The following is a 20,001-nucleotide window of genomic DNA, read 5'->3' on the forward strand; positions in this document are numbered from 1 at the left end:
TGGTGTAAATAAGATGTGTCTTGAGAAAACAGCTGGGGCCCTGGATGCAGCCATGACTGCTGATGTGCAGATGGACAACCAATGGAAATGGACCAAAAATGCATGGATTCCTCTGTGAGGAGAACCTGAGGTAAATGTTGCTCTGTGACAACTATAAACCAGTTTCTATTTTAAGTGTTTCTTTTTTCCCCTCTGAAGGTGTAACAGGGAAAATGTGGCTTTTGGGAAATCAGGTGTTACACACAGAATCTCGTGGAAAAACTTAAACTGCTTTATGTTCACGGTGGGAAACTTATGGATGATTTAAAAAATAATAATTGGTGATGCTGGTTCATCATAAACAGCAAATTAAAATGGTGTAGCCGAGGAATTGTTAAGATATTTTCAAATCTTCCCACCGCCAACACAGTGTGCGAATCTGCAGTTCTACGTTTAAATCGTTCTACTTTAGGTCCATGGGTATTTTGAATAAGAAGCGCATTGACTTAAATCCTACATACAGAATCATTTCAAGCCTGTCTGCTGCCGGGGCGTTAACATGGAGATGGGGTTGGAGCTCCCCCTGCTGGGGGGTTTGTGAAATGAAACTTTCTCTCAGTTAATTGTAAAGCGTCTGTTTACTGGTCATACATTTATCATACATTATTATTTATCTTGAAAATTTAAACACTGTGTGAACGTTTAATAAGATCTGACACGAGCAGCTGACTTTGATCAACTCTGGGTTTTCAAAGACCTGATCGCCTCGACAGACTGGCTCATTGTCGGAAAGCAGAGAGTCTCGGATGACGGCTCTGGCTCCAGCGAAGCATTTTCTTCAGAAGAAGTTTATTTAGAACAGCAGTGCGGGAGTCATAGGAGGAGCCGTATATATGACACACAATACATGTTATTGGCCTGGTGGCCGTTATATAATAATCCTGTTGGCTCGGTACTACATGCAAGTTTGTTTCCTGCAACTTTCTCTAAATTAGGACTCATCCGTTCGTGCTGGCAGGGTAACTTGGGCCGATCCCAAGTGGTTTTCCGATCATAAATCTGATCTGGCTCTCACGGACGTTTAAAGTTACAAGTGATGATCCCAGTGAATGTTTTTTTTTTATTGGGACGAATTCGTTCCTGCTGAGAGCAACTTTCACAGCCAGTTTCTGAGACGGGGCGCAGAGAGCCTGTTGTGCAGCTTGTTGGTTTGCCGTGAGCGTGCAGAGTCCCCGTGGCGCGTCTGTTCTTCCGTCAATATTGCACAACGACAAAAGTTACCTAAACTGAATTAACCAGCTCCAAACACGCTGCTACACAACGTGGCATCCAAATAAAACCCTTTCAGGAATAAATCAATGCAGAGCCACTTTGTCATTTCTTTAGTAATGTACTTTTACACATATGCATCACTCGGTAATGTATTTCAAGTGGAGGCAGCCTTGAAGCCGCAACTCGACACCAAATTAGCCTGTGAGGATTTTATTGGTTGACATGAGCCCACAACACACGTGGTGAAGAAGAGAGTATTTGCACAAGGTGTCCACTGTCAGTTTGGGGTGGAGGCAGATCGCAACCAGCTGGACTGGTGCCATAGCCATGGAGATTACAAAGACGGCAGGAAGACGCAACCCTCTGACAACTGCTGGACTTTTTTCAAGGGTCTTTTTGTGGTAAGCGGACACCGTTGCAACAATGCGTTTCGCAGCATGGGCGAAGTGATTTTCGCACTTATGCCAAAAGTTTTCACTGCCTGAGAAATCTGCGTAAATAAGGGACGACGTTGATTGAGTCTCGTGCACACATTACGCTTTTATTTATGTTCAAAAAGGGCAAATCCCACATTAAAATAGATTGTATCTAAGGTAAACCACATGTTGCATGTCAGATAAAGTCCTGATGAGACACGTTTATCAGTCAGATTGTGGTTTGCAGTCAACACCTCTTCACTTCCAACTTCTGTAAACGTGGGTGAATTGTCCAGGCAAAAAGCTGTTGGTAACGCAAAGTGACAAAAATGTCAAATCTTAAAGGAAATGGAAGCCTAACTTAACGGCTCGCAGGCTCATGCAAGCTTGATGTGCCGTTTGACTGGGTCACCGTCCTTGTCCCAGCATGCACCGGTTAGGCACCACGTTGTGATCATTGACCCATTTATCAGTAATTCACTATGTCTTCAGCGGCGGTCCTGGCTTGTTGTGCGCCCAGGGCGAACACCCCCCTCCGCTCTCTGTTTCATTGCATGCATAATATTCAGAAACACTGACATGATGGCATAGTGCACACCTTCTATATTTGGTCCTTTTCTTTTTTTCCTGAACTGGGCACCTGACACCCGTTTTGACCTTTTATTTTCCATCCTTCATTGAGCACGCGCTTGACTTTAGAATCAACTCTGTGGCGGTAAAGGCTGAGGCGTAATCCGCGTCTATCTCCTGCTTCTGCGTGATGCGCTGTACGGTTTTAGCGAGCTACATGTTGATGGAACTAGAAAAAGCCAAACAGCCACGGTGCGCACTTTCACAGATTGCGCCCCGGGCGACTGCCCTCTTCGCCCATAGCAAAAACCGCCCTTGCTCTTCATCATGACACCTGTCAGTGTGTGGAATGTTATTAGGCAGCAAGTGAACATTATGTCCTCAAAGGTTATGAGTCAGAAGGAGCAAAACGCGCGAGTTTAAGGATTTGAGCGAGTTTCTGCACATCTGTCTGAGAGCAGCTCCAAAACTGCAGCCCTTGTGAGATGCGCCAGGTGCGTTTTCGAGGTCTTTTTACCAATCGAGACCGTTTCCCCTCCCTGCTCCACCGCGCCCACATTGCGATGGAAGCGCGGGCGCTCGCAGAAATCTCGTTCCCGGACGACTGAGCTCGTACCGCGATGTCGCTCCGGAAAGTGTGAAGGCCCAAACGTGTTTTCTACAGTGTTCATATTCTTTAATAATAATAAAAAAATTAAATAAAGACAGAACAAATATACATAAAGTATAACCATGTGCTTGGTTAATTGCAATCTTTGTGTTTTTCTTCAATAATTGTGTGTAGTCTTGATCTTACTATGGTACTTCACCTAGTAAGATTAAGATTACACACAATTAATTACCCTGATTAATCTGAGAAACGAATGATAACCATGACCTAAGTGTTGTTTGTGTTCCGTCAGAATAACACAAACTGTCATGCTGTCTAACTGAGCAAGTGACCGTTTCAGCTGGTTAACCCCGCTGCTGCACCTCGGCCACAAACGGAGGCTCAAGGAAAATGACATGTACACTGTTCTTCCAGAGGATCGCTCTGAGGCCATGGGAGAGGAGCTGCAGAGGTACAGAAGCACTCATATTATTTCATACTAGTCTTTGATACAAGCAATGCCCATCAGAGAAGATGTTGGCCAAGACAAACATCTGTCTGTGCAAGCTGCTTTTGCCAGTTTGAGTAAAGACGAGCACACATTTCTCATTGCTAAGATAAGAACGAGGAGTGAATCCACATTGTTTCATTGAAAGTAAAGGCACTAGAGTTTTCTTATTTCTTTTCATATGAAGTTCACCCCAAAAACTAGCACAATGTGTCGAAGTGACTGGGATTCTGTGTGAAGCACCAGACTACGTTCTGTGCTCCCATAGCTGTGAAGTAGTTAGTGATGTGCCATTAAATCATTACGCTGTAACCCCAGATACTGAATGTGAAAGAAATATTTGGTGACCAAAAGCGTTCTGGTTTCTCTTTGGAAGATTCTGGGGAACTTATGCTCTGACACAATAGTCCAAGACTGGATTAATGTCCCTGTGCATATTTGTCCTCGCAGATGTTGGGAGCACGAAGTTAGAAAGGCTGCAAAGGAACTCCAGAAGCCAAAACTCACCAGAGTTCTCGTTAAGTGCTTTGGAAAGTCCTACGCTGTGGCTGGGTTGTTTCAGTTTTCAGTGGTATGTTCTGGTTCAGTTCTGGTAATGGATAAATTAGAGTTTGGCTGCATATTTTATGGAGAGCTTTTGTTTGTCTTTCTCATGAAGGAAGCTATTAAGGTGATCCAACCGCTGCTTCTGGGGAAAATAATCCAGTACTTTGAGAATTATCACCCAGACGATCAGAGAAGTCTCCACATGGCGTACGGTTACGCTGCGGCGATGTCCGTCTCCACCTTTGGACTGACCATCCTCCAACATCTTTACTACTATCATGTCCTAAGAATTGGCATGAAGATTAGGGTGGCCATGTGTCACATGATCTACAGAAAGGTCAGTGAGGATTTGGCAGATTTGAAGCAGAAATGAAGCTTTTATTTATGATTTTTTCTCAAGCTATTGTCACTCGTGCTGAACATTTCCAGTGAAACTCACCAGAAAGGGAAATTTCTCTCATCAGGCTCTTCGTCTCAGCAGCGAGTCCATGGGACGAACGACCACCGGACAGATAGTGAACCTCCTTTCTAACGATGTCAATCGTTTTGACGAGGTACGGCAACATAAACCTGTGTTTTTCTTGGCTGTATGTTTTAGCTGACATTAAATCCAGTCAAACCTTTAGTATGTCTGTATGACAGGCTGAGTTTACGATCTTTAAGACTAAAGTCAATAATAGAAGGTGTCAAAGTGTGATCATCATTGATCACTGTCTCCAGATTACAGTCAACCTGCACTGCCTGTGGGTGGGACCTCTACAAGCAGCGGTGATCGTCGTTTTTCTCTGGCATGAGATCGGCCTCTCCTGTCTGGCAGGGATGGCAACGATTGCACTCATGATGCCCGTACAAACCTGGTTTGGAAAACTCTTTGGCATCTTCAGGTAAGAAACAAGAGAACTGAAAATGTAAATGATCATTTCTAATTCCTTTTTGTATTTTCTCTTTTTTTTTAAACACAAACGCGGCGTTTCTTTGAACGTTAGGAAGAAGAAATTGTAACCGACATGTATTTATTTTTGCCAGGAGCAAAACGGCAATCGTTACTGATGAAAGAATCCGTATGATGAACGAAGTGGTGTCTGGCATCAGGATAATTAAGATGTATGCCTGGGAGAAACCATTCTCGGCTCTGGTTACTGAAGTCAGGAGGTAAGGTTAGAAGTAGTATCATCGGTAAAGAATGAACAAACATTGTTTTTTTTTTGTTTTATTAAGGCTTCATGATTGTTATGAACAGTATTCGATGCAAGCTTGCGTATCAAACTCCATATTTATTGGCGTAAATGACATCAGGGTCACTTAAAATGCTTACTTTTAAACCAGCTGCACTTCCCCAGAGCTGTGGGTTCACCTGTGACCCCAAACACATGAATTTTCTGAGTGCAGTAGAGACAACTGCCTCAGCCAGAGGCAGGCCTTCAAATTCTTGTTTGTTTTAATTAAACCCATTCCATTGGATTCTCATTATCCTGTCAGAACTTTCAACCCTGTGGTTTCCCCGTCTTTACCCTGGGGTGATGGGGCAGGTTGCAAAGGTGTAATGAGGTTGGATGCTGTCGTCATTCACTGTAAAATGTGATGATCAACAAGTCAGAGTCACAGCCGGACACAGAACTCCTGAAGCCGCGGTTTTTCCTCTATTTTGCTTACTATGAAGGTCAGAAACGACTGCAGGCAGTAGCTTTATCCAAATGTTCTGTGTTTTTCATTTATATTTAGTATATATTGCAAATACAGCATTGGTTTAGTTTTTTTCTGGGTGAAAGGTCCCACAGAAATGGTCAAATCAAGAATCATTGTGATTTCTAAGTGACACAGTTGGTGAACAGAATGATGAGGGAAAAAAAACCCCAGAAACATGCAGAGTTATTTGAACTGTCGTGATTTAATGTGTGGACACTCATGTTTGATTGCTATGGTAGCTAAGTCAGTCACGTTATCCCAACCAGACTGAGTTCCAATGCATTTGCTAAAGATGAAAGTAAAAGCAGAAAACCCCACAAACAACAAAAGACACCTGCGACGAAGTCTGTTCTTCAGTGAAGAAAGATTGATGTCGACTTCAGGCAATCAGTGCTTGTAGAAGAAATGAAAAAAATAATTGATATATTAAAGATAAGCTTCATTTGCATTTCAGTGCTAGAAAAAAAAAGAGGAAACTTTTGCTGTTCATATCAAAGAGCTGCCTTTCCTAAGCCCTTTCAGAGTTAAATACGCTCAAACTGAAGCATAGTCTTTGCTATAAGTTTATGTCCAGAATTTACTTGTAACTTGAACATGTCTGAAAGGGCAGAAATAATAGAAACTGTCAGTTCCCATACCTTAATTTGTTTGGTCTCCTTCTCTTTAAAGACTGTGCGACTCACAAGAAAGACTTTAACCAACTTAAGACCTGAAAGGCCACCCAACATCTAACCAAACAACCGCCTGCTTTTAGCTTGGAAATGACTTTCTGTTTCTCTCTGGGAGCACTCTGACGGCCGTCTGATGCAACAAGGACACCTGCACAACTGGGCTTGAAAACAAACCTCCAGATAAATGAAATGCTCTTCTTTTCTGCTCTTATTCTGTCATTAACCAAGCAGTTTGGGCTGTGCACGCTCAGCATTGGTGGCAAATAGATAATTGTTTTATTTGTCAATTTTACTGTTGGGCTTATCAAGACACTGTCTAATTATAGATACGGATATACGTTCTATACTTTCTCTGTGAGAAATACTCACAGATGGGCCTCCCTTTGCTTATTTTTTAATGAATAGGCTTGGTACTTTGATTCTAAACTGATTCAACCCTTTGTGGTACCTCAGAGCATTCTCCACTGTGTCTGAATCTTCAGACGAAGAGGAACATTCGGTTCGGTTTGGTTTAAATCAGTTGGAAGCCTCTGTGATCACTCACAGGTGCTGGATTTTGCTTTTTTATGGTCACGTTGGTTTTTTCCCTGAGCTTTGTACCTAAGAAGGACTTGTGTTATAACTGTTAATAGATTACTATATAACCACGAAAGGTTTCTTTAGGCTCCAGGAGACGTTAGAAGACGTTTGTAATGCTGATTTTCACATAGTCTGTCGTTGCTGTGGTGAGCGTTTGAGTGTGAGTTGTTACCAGAAACAGAAATCTTGTGGTTCATTATCCATTCATGTAATCCAAGTTCAATATTAATGATCTAGTCCTTTGTTTTATCGCCATCTATTAAAAGTAGACAGTGGAATGAGCATCTTTGTCCACAACAGTTACGTCAACTATTAGGATTTGAATGACAAACCGCTTTTCTTTTCTGCAACAAAACAGTCAACCGACAATGAACGTTGGGCAATGAATAACAGGTGCAGGTGGGGAGACACTTACCACAAACCAGGAGATGGTTTTAAAGAAGAATCAACACAGATGGGATTAATATTTATGAGGTTCTGCCTGATGAAACGTGGTATGCTCTGCAGAATGAGAGGAAAAGACTTCACACTGCTGATCACTGATGGAACACAGATGTCTCAGCAGTCATGTGTAAACAGGGAAAGATTCAAAGTTGATCAAAACTTTCATGCCAACCGCGTTGTTTAATATGTTTTGTTATATTTGAATTTGAAACGGATTTCTGTGAGCCTGCTTGTGAGATTTAGACTGAGATGCTTTCAAATGAAAACAGTGCTCCTCAAATGTTCTCTGAGCTCACACACTGAACGGTTTCTTATGTTTCCAGGAAAGAAATCAGTCAGATATTGAAGAGCTCCTACCTTCGAGGGCTCAACATGGCTTCCTTCTTCGCCAGCAGCAAGATCACCGTCTTCTTTACCTTCACCGTCTACGTTCTCCTGGGCAACCCCATCACTGCCCGCTGTGTGTTTGTCACGGTGTCCCTCTACGGCACAATTAAGCTCACGGTCACCCTGTTCTTCCCTCTGGCCATCGAGAAGTTATCAGAGACCGTAGTGAGCATTCGCAGGATTAAGGTCATTTTGAAATATGAAATTTCTAGTTTGTCAGAGAGCTGATAAATCTTTTGACAGTTTACCAAGATTAGATAACCTTTGGTGATAACCAAAGTTTTCTGTTTGTGCTCCTTTTGGGAATCTGTTCCAACATGAATGTTACATAACCATATAATTGAATTCCAAGACTCAAGGCAAAGAAGCTCATCAAATCGTGTTATGAGTAAGCATCATCAAGGATTACATAACATCACAGGAAGCAGCTGTGTGACCTGGTCTAACCTGAAATAAATAACGCCCACAAAGATATGAGAGCCAACATCTTTAATGTGACGGAGGGAGGAGAATCTTTTTATCCCACCATGGGTTTAGGGCAATGAAGAGTCTATGAGGAGTTAATTCAAGTCAGATTTGTGTGATAAGAGTTAGCAGTGTTTGGGTATTGCTTAAAAAAATGTTTGTTCATTATTTCCCCCCCAGAATTTTCTCCTTCTGGAAGAAGTTGAGAGACATCACTCTGTTTTGTCCCTGAAGGAAAGAAAAGAAAACTCTGTTGAGATTGAGAAACTGACCTGCTACTGGGATAAGGTGAATATTCCAATGTTTCAGTGATATTTTACAGTCATGGAGAGCCTTTTAGATGCTAGTGAGTGCATTTCTGAATCTGTAGAATAATAATTCTCCGTGTTTGTTATTCTTCCAGAGTTTGGACTCTCCATCTCTGGAGAATATCACCGTCACGGCAAAACCACAGCAACTCCTGGCTGTAATTGGACCAGTGGGGGCTGGAAAGGTCAGTACATTTGTGTAAACCAGTTTACTTTCCAGTTAGCAGGTTAAAACTGTGTAACTTACTCGTCCATAACGCCCACGTTCCCAACAGTCCTCCCTGCTGAGTGCCATCCTGGGAGAGCTGCGTCATGATACAGGGAAGCTGACAGTCGAAGGTCAGCTGACCTACGCTTCCCAGCAGCCCTGGGTGTTCCCTGGAACCATCCGCAGCAACATCCTGTTTGGGAGAGAACTGAACCCCAAGAAGTACGAGAGAGTCCTGAGAGCCTGCGCTTTGAAGAAGGTGAGACGTAACCCTGCTGCACAACCAGGCCAATCACAGGCGGCCGAACTGGAGGTCGTCAGCTGCTCTGCACCTGAGGCTGTTAACCACCGAGTGTTTGTGCTCGGGCCTGTTGATGGGACCTTTTCAGAATTACTGTGGATTCTTTTGTCTCTAAATAACTTTATAATTAGTGATTAATTCACCGACGCATAGGTCAGCTGCAGAGCATTTCGGTACTATCCTTATTTGCATTTCCACTTCACAGAGAAGCAGATCCTCTAATGTCATAACAACATGGCAGCATCCACAGAAGTGACAATCAGGCCACAACCAGATGGCTGTGAATGCTGATTTCAGACAGCCTTTGTTCATCTTTTAATGTATACTATTGTGCTGTTTGTTCTGCTACTGATTTATTTATTTTTAATGTCCCACCGGTCATAAAAAGAGCTTCTCATCAGCCATGTTTTTTTCCTTTTATTTAATTTAGTTTTTAACCAACCAGAAAAAAACAGTCTTCATATTTTATAATGAACCTTTTCTACCAAAGTAGATATTATAATTTATTTTTCTTATTATTCTTATTATTTTCAAGATTCTCCAAGTTTGACATATTTAACCCTTTTATATTTTCACATGAGGTGCTTCTCATTCTGATTATCAGTCAAATAGCAACACAGGCAGTATCTATCGTTCTCGCCATATCTTATCTGAAGCATTTGACACATTTTGTCACTTAAAAGAGCTCACAGGTGTTACGTTTTATAAACTAAAACTAAATGCATTGTCAACATGCCATTGGACGTTGCGCTAACTCGGTTTTAAATTATACAGAAGGGACTGTAGCTTCTGGAAACATAGTGTGTGCCAGACCTACGGGACAGGAAGTGAACTCCTGTGCTTACAAGCCAGAGTTCCATTTCACTGGTAAGTTTAAACTCCCACAGAACTCTCAGTTGCAGTTGCACACAGTTAAACTGTTCATTTAATCTTTTCACTAACCCACCCTCATGTGTGGACGTTATGCTTACCTCGAACAGCTGATGTCAGAAGATGACAGAGGTTCTACCCATTTCAAATTACTGCAATTAAGGGATTTTCTTGTCAAAATATATCTTGAATAAACTCTCTAAATCATATCAGTTGGGGTTCCGTTTTATTGGCTGTATCGGTATTTTACGAATGACTAAAACCTAACCCAAGACGTGCCGTTAGAATGCAAGCCTAAACGTATTGAACGCTCGCACGGCGGTCACTTACTTTTTTCTGAATGCAGGACCTGGAGCTGCTCAAAGATGGGGATCTGACAGTGATTGGTGACAGAGGAGTCACACTCAGCGGGGGGCAGAAAGCTCGCATCAATCTGGCCAGGTTTGAACACAGTCACAGCTTCACGTCATGCAGCAGGAACACGAGTTCAGGAAGCAGATGCTGCTCTGGCTTCATTAGCGCTGTGTGTGCTCAACGCTTTTGGGACTTTCTGTCAAACTGAAGTCGGAGGCAACAAGCTGCTTCGTGTTTTTGTTGTTGTCACATTGTACATGTACTGTCTTTTCTGACTTTGGTATTTTTCCGCAAAACTGAAAGTTTGAATGTGCTCGATGGTTTTCAGGGCTGTGTATGAAGATGCAGACGTCTATCTCCTGGACGATCCTTTAAGTGCCGTGGATGCAGAAGTTGGAAAGCATCTGTTTGAACAGTGAGTGAGGACGACTTCTTTCCAAATAACTAATGTGTCCAAGTCCAGTCTGCGAGATGACGAGTGACATGATTCACAGCTGGAAGGTGCCGGAAATCGTTTTAAAGCCTTTATACTTATTAGAATATTTGGCTTTTTTTTCTATTTCAAGTTTCCCCAACATTCAGATTAATGGAGAAAGCTTTGAATCCTTCAAAAATGTTCTATTCTTTTAAACCCAAGTACTTCTAAATACTTTAAGCTACAGATACCATTTAAAGTCAGAATAAGTCATGAGACGTTGGACTTTTACCAAAGTACACAGCTTTTTGATATCGTCTCCTGAGTTTGTGTCAGTTCTATAACATTTTTCTATGAAACCAGGCCAGAGCGAGTGATGTCACAGATAAATTTGTGCTCGTCACACAGTGTGACAACACCGATGCTCCATGACTCTTAGAGTTTGAGCTCTGAGCCTCCAGGTGAGAGGAGTGCTTTAAACTCTCTCACTGACTCTAATGTAAACATTCTGGCAGATTTCCCGTGGAAAACGCATGCACATTGTTTTCTTCCTTTGTTCCCTCTAGACCTGTGTCTCTTTCTGTAGTTCAAACCACTTCCATCTGACATATGATACTGTGTCAGTCTGCACATTAAACTTTTCTGCATGGGTCACAGTACATGCCAGCCGGTGCAGGGTGAAGCAAAGCTCAATGTGAGGTTGTGCCAAAGGATTCAATGATAATATTTCTTTCCATTATCTCTGTGTGTTTATGAATTGACGACATGATGCTTACTTTCCGCACAGCGCTGTCCTCGTTGTAAATGGCATCTGATTTCAGTTTTGTTTGCTCACCTTTTACCTTTTTGTCTGCAAAATTGACAATGAAAATCACTGAAATCTAAATTCTGTGAATTACTGTACAACTATATAAAAGAAAAATACACTTTTTGAGAAGTATTTCTCAAATAACCGCATCTGAAAAGAGAGAAATTACGCTGGCCGGCTCGTTCTTTTCCACATTTAATCTGTTTATGACCTTTTATGTTTGCTTTTAACTGGTCTACAAATGTTTTTTTTCACACATTAAACTGAAGTGATGCGTGTCTGTGTTTATAATCAGGTGTATTTGTGGCCTGCTGAAGAACAAGTGTCGTGTCCTGGTCACACACCAGCTGCAGTACCTGAGGGCAGCCGACCACATTGTGGTCCTCAGGGAGGTTTGTACCCTTTTCCTGGGAAATTCTCAACAAAGCTGCCGCTCCGAAAACTGGAGACATTTTGCAAGTTTTAAATTTTTTTCCTCACCTGCTGTGAAGGCACTCTTTTTTTCTATTTTTCTTTTCTAAATGACTTGGTAATAATTCATTAAGACATTTTTCAAATGTATTGGAAGAGTTCTGCTCACCTTTCACTTTGATTCTTTTTCTGTTTTTCCATATAGTTTTGATGTTTGTGTCTCCAGGGTCACATTATTGGACAGGGAACATACAGCGAGCTGCAGAGTTCTGGCCTGGATGTGGTTTCTCTGCTGAGAAGTGACGAGCAGGACCGGTGGTCTTGTTTAGCTGACCTGGACCAAGTGTCTTTACACAGCCAGAGGACAAATTTTTCACACAGTTCACAGTGTTCTTACAACAGCCTCCTGCCATCAGACAACAGCGTTACAGACCAGTTTCCTGTAGGTATATTTACAAAATTAGAATAGGCTTTATAAAAAGCTGATACAGTTTCAGTTAATTTAGCTTTGTCTTTTAAAAGCCTTTTTTTTTCTTTTTTTCTTTATAAATATCAGATCTCCTCGACAACTCAATTTCTATATTCATGATACACGACTATGTCTCCAATTTGCCCCTTTCAATGATGAAATCAAAGCTCTGTGTAAAATCTAAATGAAAAAACAAAATCTTGCATGCAATTGAGTGTAATATTTAATTGTGCGGTGGAAAGCCTGATCAAAATGAGATTTTAAAGTCAGAAATGGGGTTTAAAAAAGTTTGGGAGAGGGACAAAAGATTTGAGGATTCAGTATGACGTCTGTATGCAAGCTGAGAGTCGATATATATTTTAGATCCTCACGAAGTATGACTGCAAAAACAGACAAAGCTGTGGAGGGGAAATCACTTCAACTCATGGATGCTGCATTTTTAATCTCAGTACAGAGTTGAAACACAAGCTTCTGGCGCCTTGATGCCGTGTGAAGTTTTGGCGTGTGTGAATTTCCATATATATATATATATATATATATATATATATATATATATATAGTCGAGTAATTACTTGTTTTGCAGGTTGAAAAAGTCTGCACCGCTGCAGAGGAGATACGAGCTGAAGGAAATGTTAGCCGCCGTATTTACATGAAGTACTTCACAGCAAGCTGTAATCCAATCGTTTTAATGGTTATCGTCCTGCTCTGTATCACAGCAGAGGTGAGAAATGTTTCAAACCATACCTTTTTGGATAAAATAAATCGATGTAGCCACTGTGGCGCCGTGCACTGGTCACCTGGAGTTCTCCATTTGGTCGTTTCTAATGATTTTAGAACCAGAAGTTTATATTTGGAAAATTAGGCTGAACTGGAGGGTGGTACTTGAATTTAAATAGGCCCTATATCTTTTAAATTGTGGATTATTCTTAAAAAACAATCCTGATCATAAGGAGTGAATCCAGCTGGCACCATAATGACTAATAGGAGAGTATTTGACTCATTTTGAACGGGAGTCTACTGTAGTCACAGATGACTTTGAGCTTTGTCTCAGTTAACATAGCAATAAAGTTCAGTTGAATCACTGGGTATTGTAATTGAGGGATTGTAATGCTCAGTTTCTTTGTTTGTTCCCAATTTGAACCTTTTTACTGTACTTTGAAACTTTTTCCTGCCATAGGCTGCATATATCCTGCAGGACTGGTGGTTGGTGTACTGGTGAGGACTTTCACTTTTCTATGCGATTCTGTTGTTTCTCATCAGAGTTTGAGTTTGTCTTTTGATCTGTTGTCGGGTTTTTTTTTGTGTGTTTTGTACAGGGCAAGAGAAGAGTTTTCCAACAGCACCGCTGCTGTTGTCAGCATTAAGAATGACTTTAATGTCACTCGCTCAAATACAGAGCTTAATCTCCCCTTTTACCTTGGGATTTATTCAGGTATGCCGTCGGTTTCTCACCTTGCTGTAAGCGTTCTGCTGTCGACTGATGTGTATATGAAGTCCGTCGTGTAAAGTAGAACCGAAAGGTCTGACCCAAAGCACTGCATCTGCTTCCTCTTGTAGGTTTAACAGCAGCCGCTGTGGTCTTTGGTTTCGTCAGGAGTTTACTGATATTTCGCGGGCTGGTGAAATCGGCGCAGACTCTGCACAACAACATGTTCAGCGCTGTCCTCCGCACACATGTTCGCTTCTTCGACGTCAACCCCATAGGTGAGCCTCGCTCAGGATTTCTTTTAGTTTCAGAGAAAAAGCTGCATTTGATGCCGCTGTTTGCCAACATCACTGCTGGTAAGAAAGTAAACTTTTGCCCTGTGTTGTAGGACGAATTCTCAACAGATTTTCCAAAGACATCGGCCAAATGGACTCCATGCTACCCATGACCTTTGTGGACTTCTACCAAGTGAGAGCTGGTTACTGGCTTAGGATTACTGTGCATGCAAACTTTGCCTTAAATTGGCTTGTTTTGGGGTGACTGTCGCCCACCAATCGGAAGGGCTTGGTTCGACTCGCGGCTTCTCCGGGCCACATGTCAAAGTGTCCTTTGGCAAGACACCGAGCCCCACATTACTTACAAATGTGTGAGTGCTTGGAACAAAGCACTGTGTAGCGTGCTGTATGGATGTGTGAGTGACTGTGCATGTGCTTTGAAAGAACTAAAAGTACAGTCCATTTATCTTTCATTACTCCTCACACTGTGATGTTTTCCTCAGTGTCTTTTACAGAATGCTGGCGTGGTGGCTGTTGCAGCTTCAGTCATCCCTCTCATCCTCATCCCTGTTGTCCCCCTGCTTTTATTCTTTCTCTACTTGAGACGCTACTACCTCCATACATCACGTGATGTCAAACGCCTCGAGTCAACAAGTATGGGCAAGGATTCTGCTCATGTGAAAATGTGTTGGTTGTCTAAACTAACTTTCCTCTCCCATTGAAACCTCTTTTTGTCCTTTTCCCGCAGCTCGAAGTCCAGTCTTCTCCCACCTCTCCTCGTCTCTTCAGGGTCTGTGGACGATCCGGGCCTTCAGAGCTGAGGAGAGGTTAAAGAAAGCCTTTGATGCCCACCAGGACCTGCATTCAGGTTTACACTTTTCTTTTTCATGGTCGACATGTAGACTTTGTTAGTTTCAAATCACTGAGGTGAAATCTGTCATTGAAGGCAGCATCTCTGGTTCTGCTGGTGGAAAAAAAAAAAGGTGTTTTGTGATTTTCTTGTTTCAGAGGCGTGGTTTTTGTTCCTGATGACCTCCCGCTGGTTTGCTCTTCGCCTCGACAATATTTGTTCGGTATTCATCACCCTCGCAACATTTGGCTGCATCGTATTCAGAGATGGTGAGGAACTGTGGGTGCAGAAGAAGACTCCATACATCATGCAGCCACGCTTTAGAATAAATGAGTCTTTCAGTAGTAGAGGACATGTTTTTCCCTTATACCTACTTCTGTTTGCATCCTTACTGGTTTAACAAGTTCCTTGTTTTCATGCCTTTACCACAACAGATTCATGTAGTTTCATGCAGATGACACCCAGCTTCATATCTGCAGCTGTTTGCTGGCCTTAATAAAACAAAGCACCGCAGACATTTCACTGGTTTGAATCCATCAAGGATACCAAAACAATGCTGACTGTGAGGTGTCTGAAGGAGGGCATTGCTGATGAGGTCTAGAGTCCTGTTTTTGCCTTTAATTAGGTCTGGAAGCGGGACAGGTGGGGCTGGTGCTGACCTATGCTGTGACCCTGATAGGAAACTTCCAGTGGACAGTGAGACAGAGCGCTGAGATGGAGAACATGGTAAGAGCTGAGGGACTTGTGCTTGCGTGGTTATTGCTGGTCAGGCTCTGATTTAAAACCTGACGAGGTTTATGAATGGCTGAACTTGGGTGAAACAGATTTGACTGTGATAAATGCTTTTTATGAGGATTTGTTATTTCCACATGTTGTTTCCACAGTAGTCAGGAAAGAACCAACCAAACAAGGGCTTAAGAGTGGACTTTTGGCATTTTTAGTAGCTGCTTCTGTATGGAAATAATTGTCTGCAATGTGCAACTTTGCCACTTGATGACACGAGACTTTACATAGTGGCACAGAGTGAAGGACTCTGGGTATTTTAACAAATGCAGGCGAACTTGGGGCAGTCCCGAAAAGCTCACAAAAGTTGTTTGAAAGTTTATATAAACCAAAAAGGGCAAAAGGCATCATCAGATGTCACCGGCAAGATAGTCTTGGATTGATTTTCTTTGTTTCAGAACAAAAGCCATTTCCCAGTTGATTTAAATATAGAGTGTCGCCATGTGACTGGGAGGACTTACAACAGGTAGATGGAGGACGCAGAACTGTTTTTAAGGCCCTGACCCCGCCTCGCTGTGTTATAAAGAGTAAACGACACGCTTTTTTCTGTGTGTAATGAACAAAAGTAGAGGATAAAAGTCATACTTGGAAAGAACCTCTTGTAATTTCAGATGACATCGGTGGAGAGGGTGGTGGAGTACGCAGACCTTGAAAGTGAAGGACCATTAGAAACTCAGAGACGTCCTCCCTCTGATTGGCCGAGCCATGGATTGGTGGTCTTTAATCAGGTGAACTTCTCCTACCGCACAGAAGGCCCGCTGGTCCTCAAAGACATCAACGCCACATTCCAACCCAGCGAAAAGGTGACGGATGTCAGCTGACAATTACTGTGCGTGTTTGTCGATTCTCGCACCGGGTGCTGGTCACTCACAGTTGTCTTTCCTGTGTGTCAGATCGGTATCGTGGGAAGAACGGGTGCAGGGAAAAGCTCCCTGATCTCAGCTCTGTTCCGCCTGGCAGAGCCTCAGGGAGAGATCCACATCGATGGCGTTTTGACCTCAAAGATCGGCCTCCATGACCTGCGCCGGAGGATGTCCATCATTCCTCAGGTGCATATTAGCTGACAATTGAACTGCCTGAATGAAAACAACATATTGTTTTGAAATAGTCTTGGATTTGTTCAGATACAGAGTATCATAATTTTTCTTACTTCTATTAGAAGTTATTTTCAATGACACGGTTTAGGTTCAGTTTTGAAATGCTCATATTTAAGTATGAAGTAAACGTTAATTCAGCTTTCACAAATTAAGATCACATGTACAGAAATACCTATTCAAGCGAAATAAACAGTGGGATCCTAAATATGTGTCAGTATGAGAAGAGTTAGGTGTTTTTTTTCTTCTTTGGTGTTTCTACTGGTGAAGATGTGCTGAATCTAAATCTCTCTGACTTCTCCCCTCTCTGCTCTCCAGGATCCAGTTTTATTCACTGAGACTGTGAGGAAGAACCTGGACCCTTTCGACCAGCACACTGATGAAAACCTGTGGAAAGCTCTGGAAGAGGCTAGTATCAGCAGAGTTTAGTTACTGGTTGGAACTGCTGCACACGGACACTAACAGGTTTGTCCTGAACGTTCCTCCATGTTTGATCCAGGTGCAGCTGAAGTCTGTGGTGGAGGAGCTGCCCGGAAAGTTGGAGACCGTTCTGGCCGAGTCCGGCTCCAACTTCAGCGTGGGTCAGAGGCAGCTGGTGTGTCTGGCCCGAGCCATCCTGAGGAAGAACCGCATCCTCATCATCGACGAGGCCACAGCCAACGTGGACCCCAGGTACTGAAAACCACGACATATGAGTCGGTCAGAGCTCAGGTCCAAGCTCTGTGGCTGTTGTTTTTTTTTAAATACACACCTTGTTGCTGCAGGACAGACGAGCTGATCCAGAAAACCATACGGGACAAGTTCAGAGACTGTACGGTGCTCACCATCGCTCATCGCCTCAACACCATCATAGACAGCGACCGCATCCTGGTGAGTCTTCAGTCTCTGTGTCGCCTGTATGACTAAGAATTGAAAATCAACCACTTACATTGTTTTCATCCGTTTTAACTGCATTTCATCTAAATATAAATAGTTAATCCCATCATACTTAACTTGCTGTACATGTAAATGAAAGTACATTTGTATTTATTTTAATCCTTACAGCCACTCGCAGGTTTAAGGAAAAATGCACTGTGACCAATCTAAAGATGTTTTTTTTTCCCTCAAACACCCACTGCTCAGAGACCTTTTAAAAGCAAAGGAAAGTAAATGTTGATATTTCCTAAGTTTCTAACTTTTGTGTTGCCGTCTGTAGTTTTAGGGCCTCGTGTGCTTTTATAACCTGTTTGAGATGTTTTTTTGTTTTTCAAAATACGCTTGATGCTCACCCCCTCAGCTCTGATATTTTGGGTTTATAAATGTAGAGATCATTTTGAAAATAAGAAGAAAAGGTCTTGGCTTACCACTTTTGGGCTTCACGCTGCTTTAAGGTGCTGGACGGCGGTGCCATCCAGGAGTTAGACCGACCCTTTGCCCTCCTGCAAAACAAAGAAGGCGCTTTTTACAAGATGGTGCAACAGACGGGCCAGACTGAGGCAGCAGCCTTGTTGGAGTCAGCCAGACTGGTGAGGTGGAAAAGATTCCGTGATGCCTGACAGAAAGAATTGTTTTGAAAATGCACATCTGAATTTCGGTAGATGTTCTCAGTTGAGTAATCGATCAGCTTTTCTCCACAGGCGGCGTATAAAACACAGGCGTCCTGACAGCCTCGTGGCAGATGAATGAAAGGCTGCTTGTTTGCTGTTTAACTGATTCCAGATGTAAGTAATGTCTCAGGACACATGGCCTTCCTTCACTTTCATGAACAAGAAGATCGTTAACCTTGAAAGACGAACCATCAACAAGTAAAAAATGGACGCCATGATAGAACTGCTGGGGAGTAAAAGGTGCTTTCGAATGTGTTGGATGTGATTGTTTTGTCAAATGTCATTGTTACATGTTAATAAGAGAGTATGTCAAGGAAAAACCTTTTTAAGAACTTTTTAACACTTTTTTACATGCATTTTCATAGAATTGTTAGAGATGTTTATGGAAAAAAACTTGTTTGCTTTCTTTTGCTGAATGTGAGATGAAACGATTGATAGCACACGTGTCTGAGATTAAATGTTAAGCGAGTTTTGGCTGAACTGGAAATGGGGAGGAATGCTTCCTGGCATATCCACAGGCAGCAAAATCAAACCATCTTGTTCACTGCAGCTGATAAGCCAGCAAAGAATGTGCTCTGAGTTTTGTCACCACAATTGAATGTTATTTACTGTCAATCTAATTTTAAAAACAGTATTGAAAGTGCAAAGGAAAAATGTTTGTTTCACCCTTTAATGCAGCCACGCACATTTTTTCTATTTTTGGCTTTCAATTTCTGGCATCGTTTATCCTTTTTTCATGCAAACTGTTGATGATTCATATAATTCTGTGAATTTTTGACTGTTCTTAATTTTTTTTCATGAATTTCTTTTTTTATTTTTAGCCTATTGTAAACATCGTGGTGTAAAATAGACGCGTTAAGGCCCCTGCGCACAATTTTTAATTTTTTTTACCATATATGGCAGATGGAGAGAATACTTGCTTTTTCCTGTTGAGGACACTTGCACTCTATCTTCACCCCTCCTCTCTCCACACGAGCTGTGAGGCATTAGGTTTGTGTGGGAGTGTCTGAAGACAACATGTCACATGTCAACAACGTGCATGTTGCATTACTGCATCACCGAATGCGTAAAAAGCGCATGTATCTTTTAAGTGGCACCTTTCCCATATTCTACGTTTCACATGTAAGACCCAACACGATGGAGAGATGCACCACTGTGGAGGTGCTCTGTCATCATGGAGGACGACGCCAAAACCTCCGATTAGCACACCGACACAGCCGATTATCTGACGGTGGGAAAGGGGGAGACACAACCAGACCTGTCATGGAGGTCCAGGGACGGAGAGCTCCTCTGGGCTCCCACAAATTCTGAAGCACTCCAGTTCAACCCTCCAGGCGCAGGACCCAGAGTTGGTGAACTGAATCATAGTTTAGATTTAGTTTTCACCACAGAGACCACGAAACCTGCCATGGAATATATCAACTTGCATGGGCGAAGGACAGTGCCCGAGTGCAAGGATCATGATGTCACCACCGTGGCCGGCGTCTATCGGTCCCATGGCGAAGCAACGCGTTGCTCCCTCTAATGTTAAGTGGATGAGCAACTCCTGCCATACCGGGGGCGTTGCGCATTCCAGCAGCGTCTTCGAAGCCCAGGCTACCTCAGGTGACCCCACAAGCACCATCACCATCCCCAAAGAAAGCTGAAAATCATATCAATTAGAATATTCTACAGCCTGATTTTGATTGGCCCATTTTTGTACAAATGGACCTTAACGTGAGCATTTTGAAG

At 42.5% G+C, this 20,001-nt stretch overlaps 1 protein-coding gene across 1 annotated transcript; it reads left to right on the forward strand.

Annotated features, from left to right (window-relative positions):
* The first annotated feature begins 1,531 nt into the window (after nt 1–1,531).
* On the forward strand, nt 1,532–18,457 carry LOC140305578 (ATP-binding cassette sub-family C member 4-like). The gene is made up of 31 exons (XM_072384540.1): nt 1,532–1,652; nt 3,188–3,298; nt 3,785–3,905; nt 3,993–4,217; nt 4,345–4,434; nt 4,601–4,764; nt 4,907–5,032; nt 7,584–7,833; nt 8,293–8,400; nt 8,516–8,605; nt 8,696–8,887; nt 10,146–10,240; nt 10,482–10,568; nt 11,672–11,768; nt 12,014–12,229; nt 12,840–12,977; nt 13,434–13,471; nt 13,573–13,688; nt 13,814–13,960; nt 14,071–14,150; nt 14,461–14,611; nt 14,706–14,825; nt 14,966–15,076; nt 15,433–15,533; nt 16,202–16,393; nt 16,484–16,639; nt 17,003–17,092; nt 17,184–17,356; nt 17,449–17,554; nt 18,055–18,189; nt 18,301–18,457. Exons 1-31 carry the CDS (start codon nt 1,579–1,581, stop codon nt 18,325–18,327), a joined length of 3,927 nt encoding a protein of 1,308 aa, XP_072240641.1. The 5' UTR covers nt 1,532–1,578; the 3' UTR covers nt 18,328–18,457.
* Nucleotides 18,458–20,001: the final 1,544 nt, after the last annotated feature.

The sequence above is a fragment of the Leuresthes tenuis genome, unplaced genomic scaffold, assembly GCF_036924035.1.
Source record: "Leuresthes tenuis unplaced genomic scaffold, fLeuTen1.0.hap1 SCAF_1, whole genome shotgun sequence".
Taxonomy (NCBI): domain Eukaryota; kingdom Metazoa; phylum Chordata; class Actinopteri; order Atheriniformes; family Atherinopsidae; genus Leuresthes; species Leuresthes tenuis.

Coding starts and splice junctions, on each gene's coding strand:
- LOC140305578 (XM_072384540.1), top strand. CDS start 1,579: ATGGAGATTACAAAGACGGCAGGAAGACGCAACCCTCTGACAACTGCT. Junction 14,151..14,460: donor CCTTTGTGGACTTCTACCAA/GTGAGAGCTGGT, acceptor TGTTTTCCTCAG/TGTCTTTTACAGAATGCTGG. Junction 16,394..16,483: donor CATTCCAACCCAGCGAAAAG/GTGACGGATGTC, acceptor CCTGTGTGTCAG/ATCGGTATCGTGGGAAGAAC.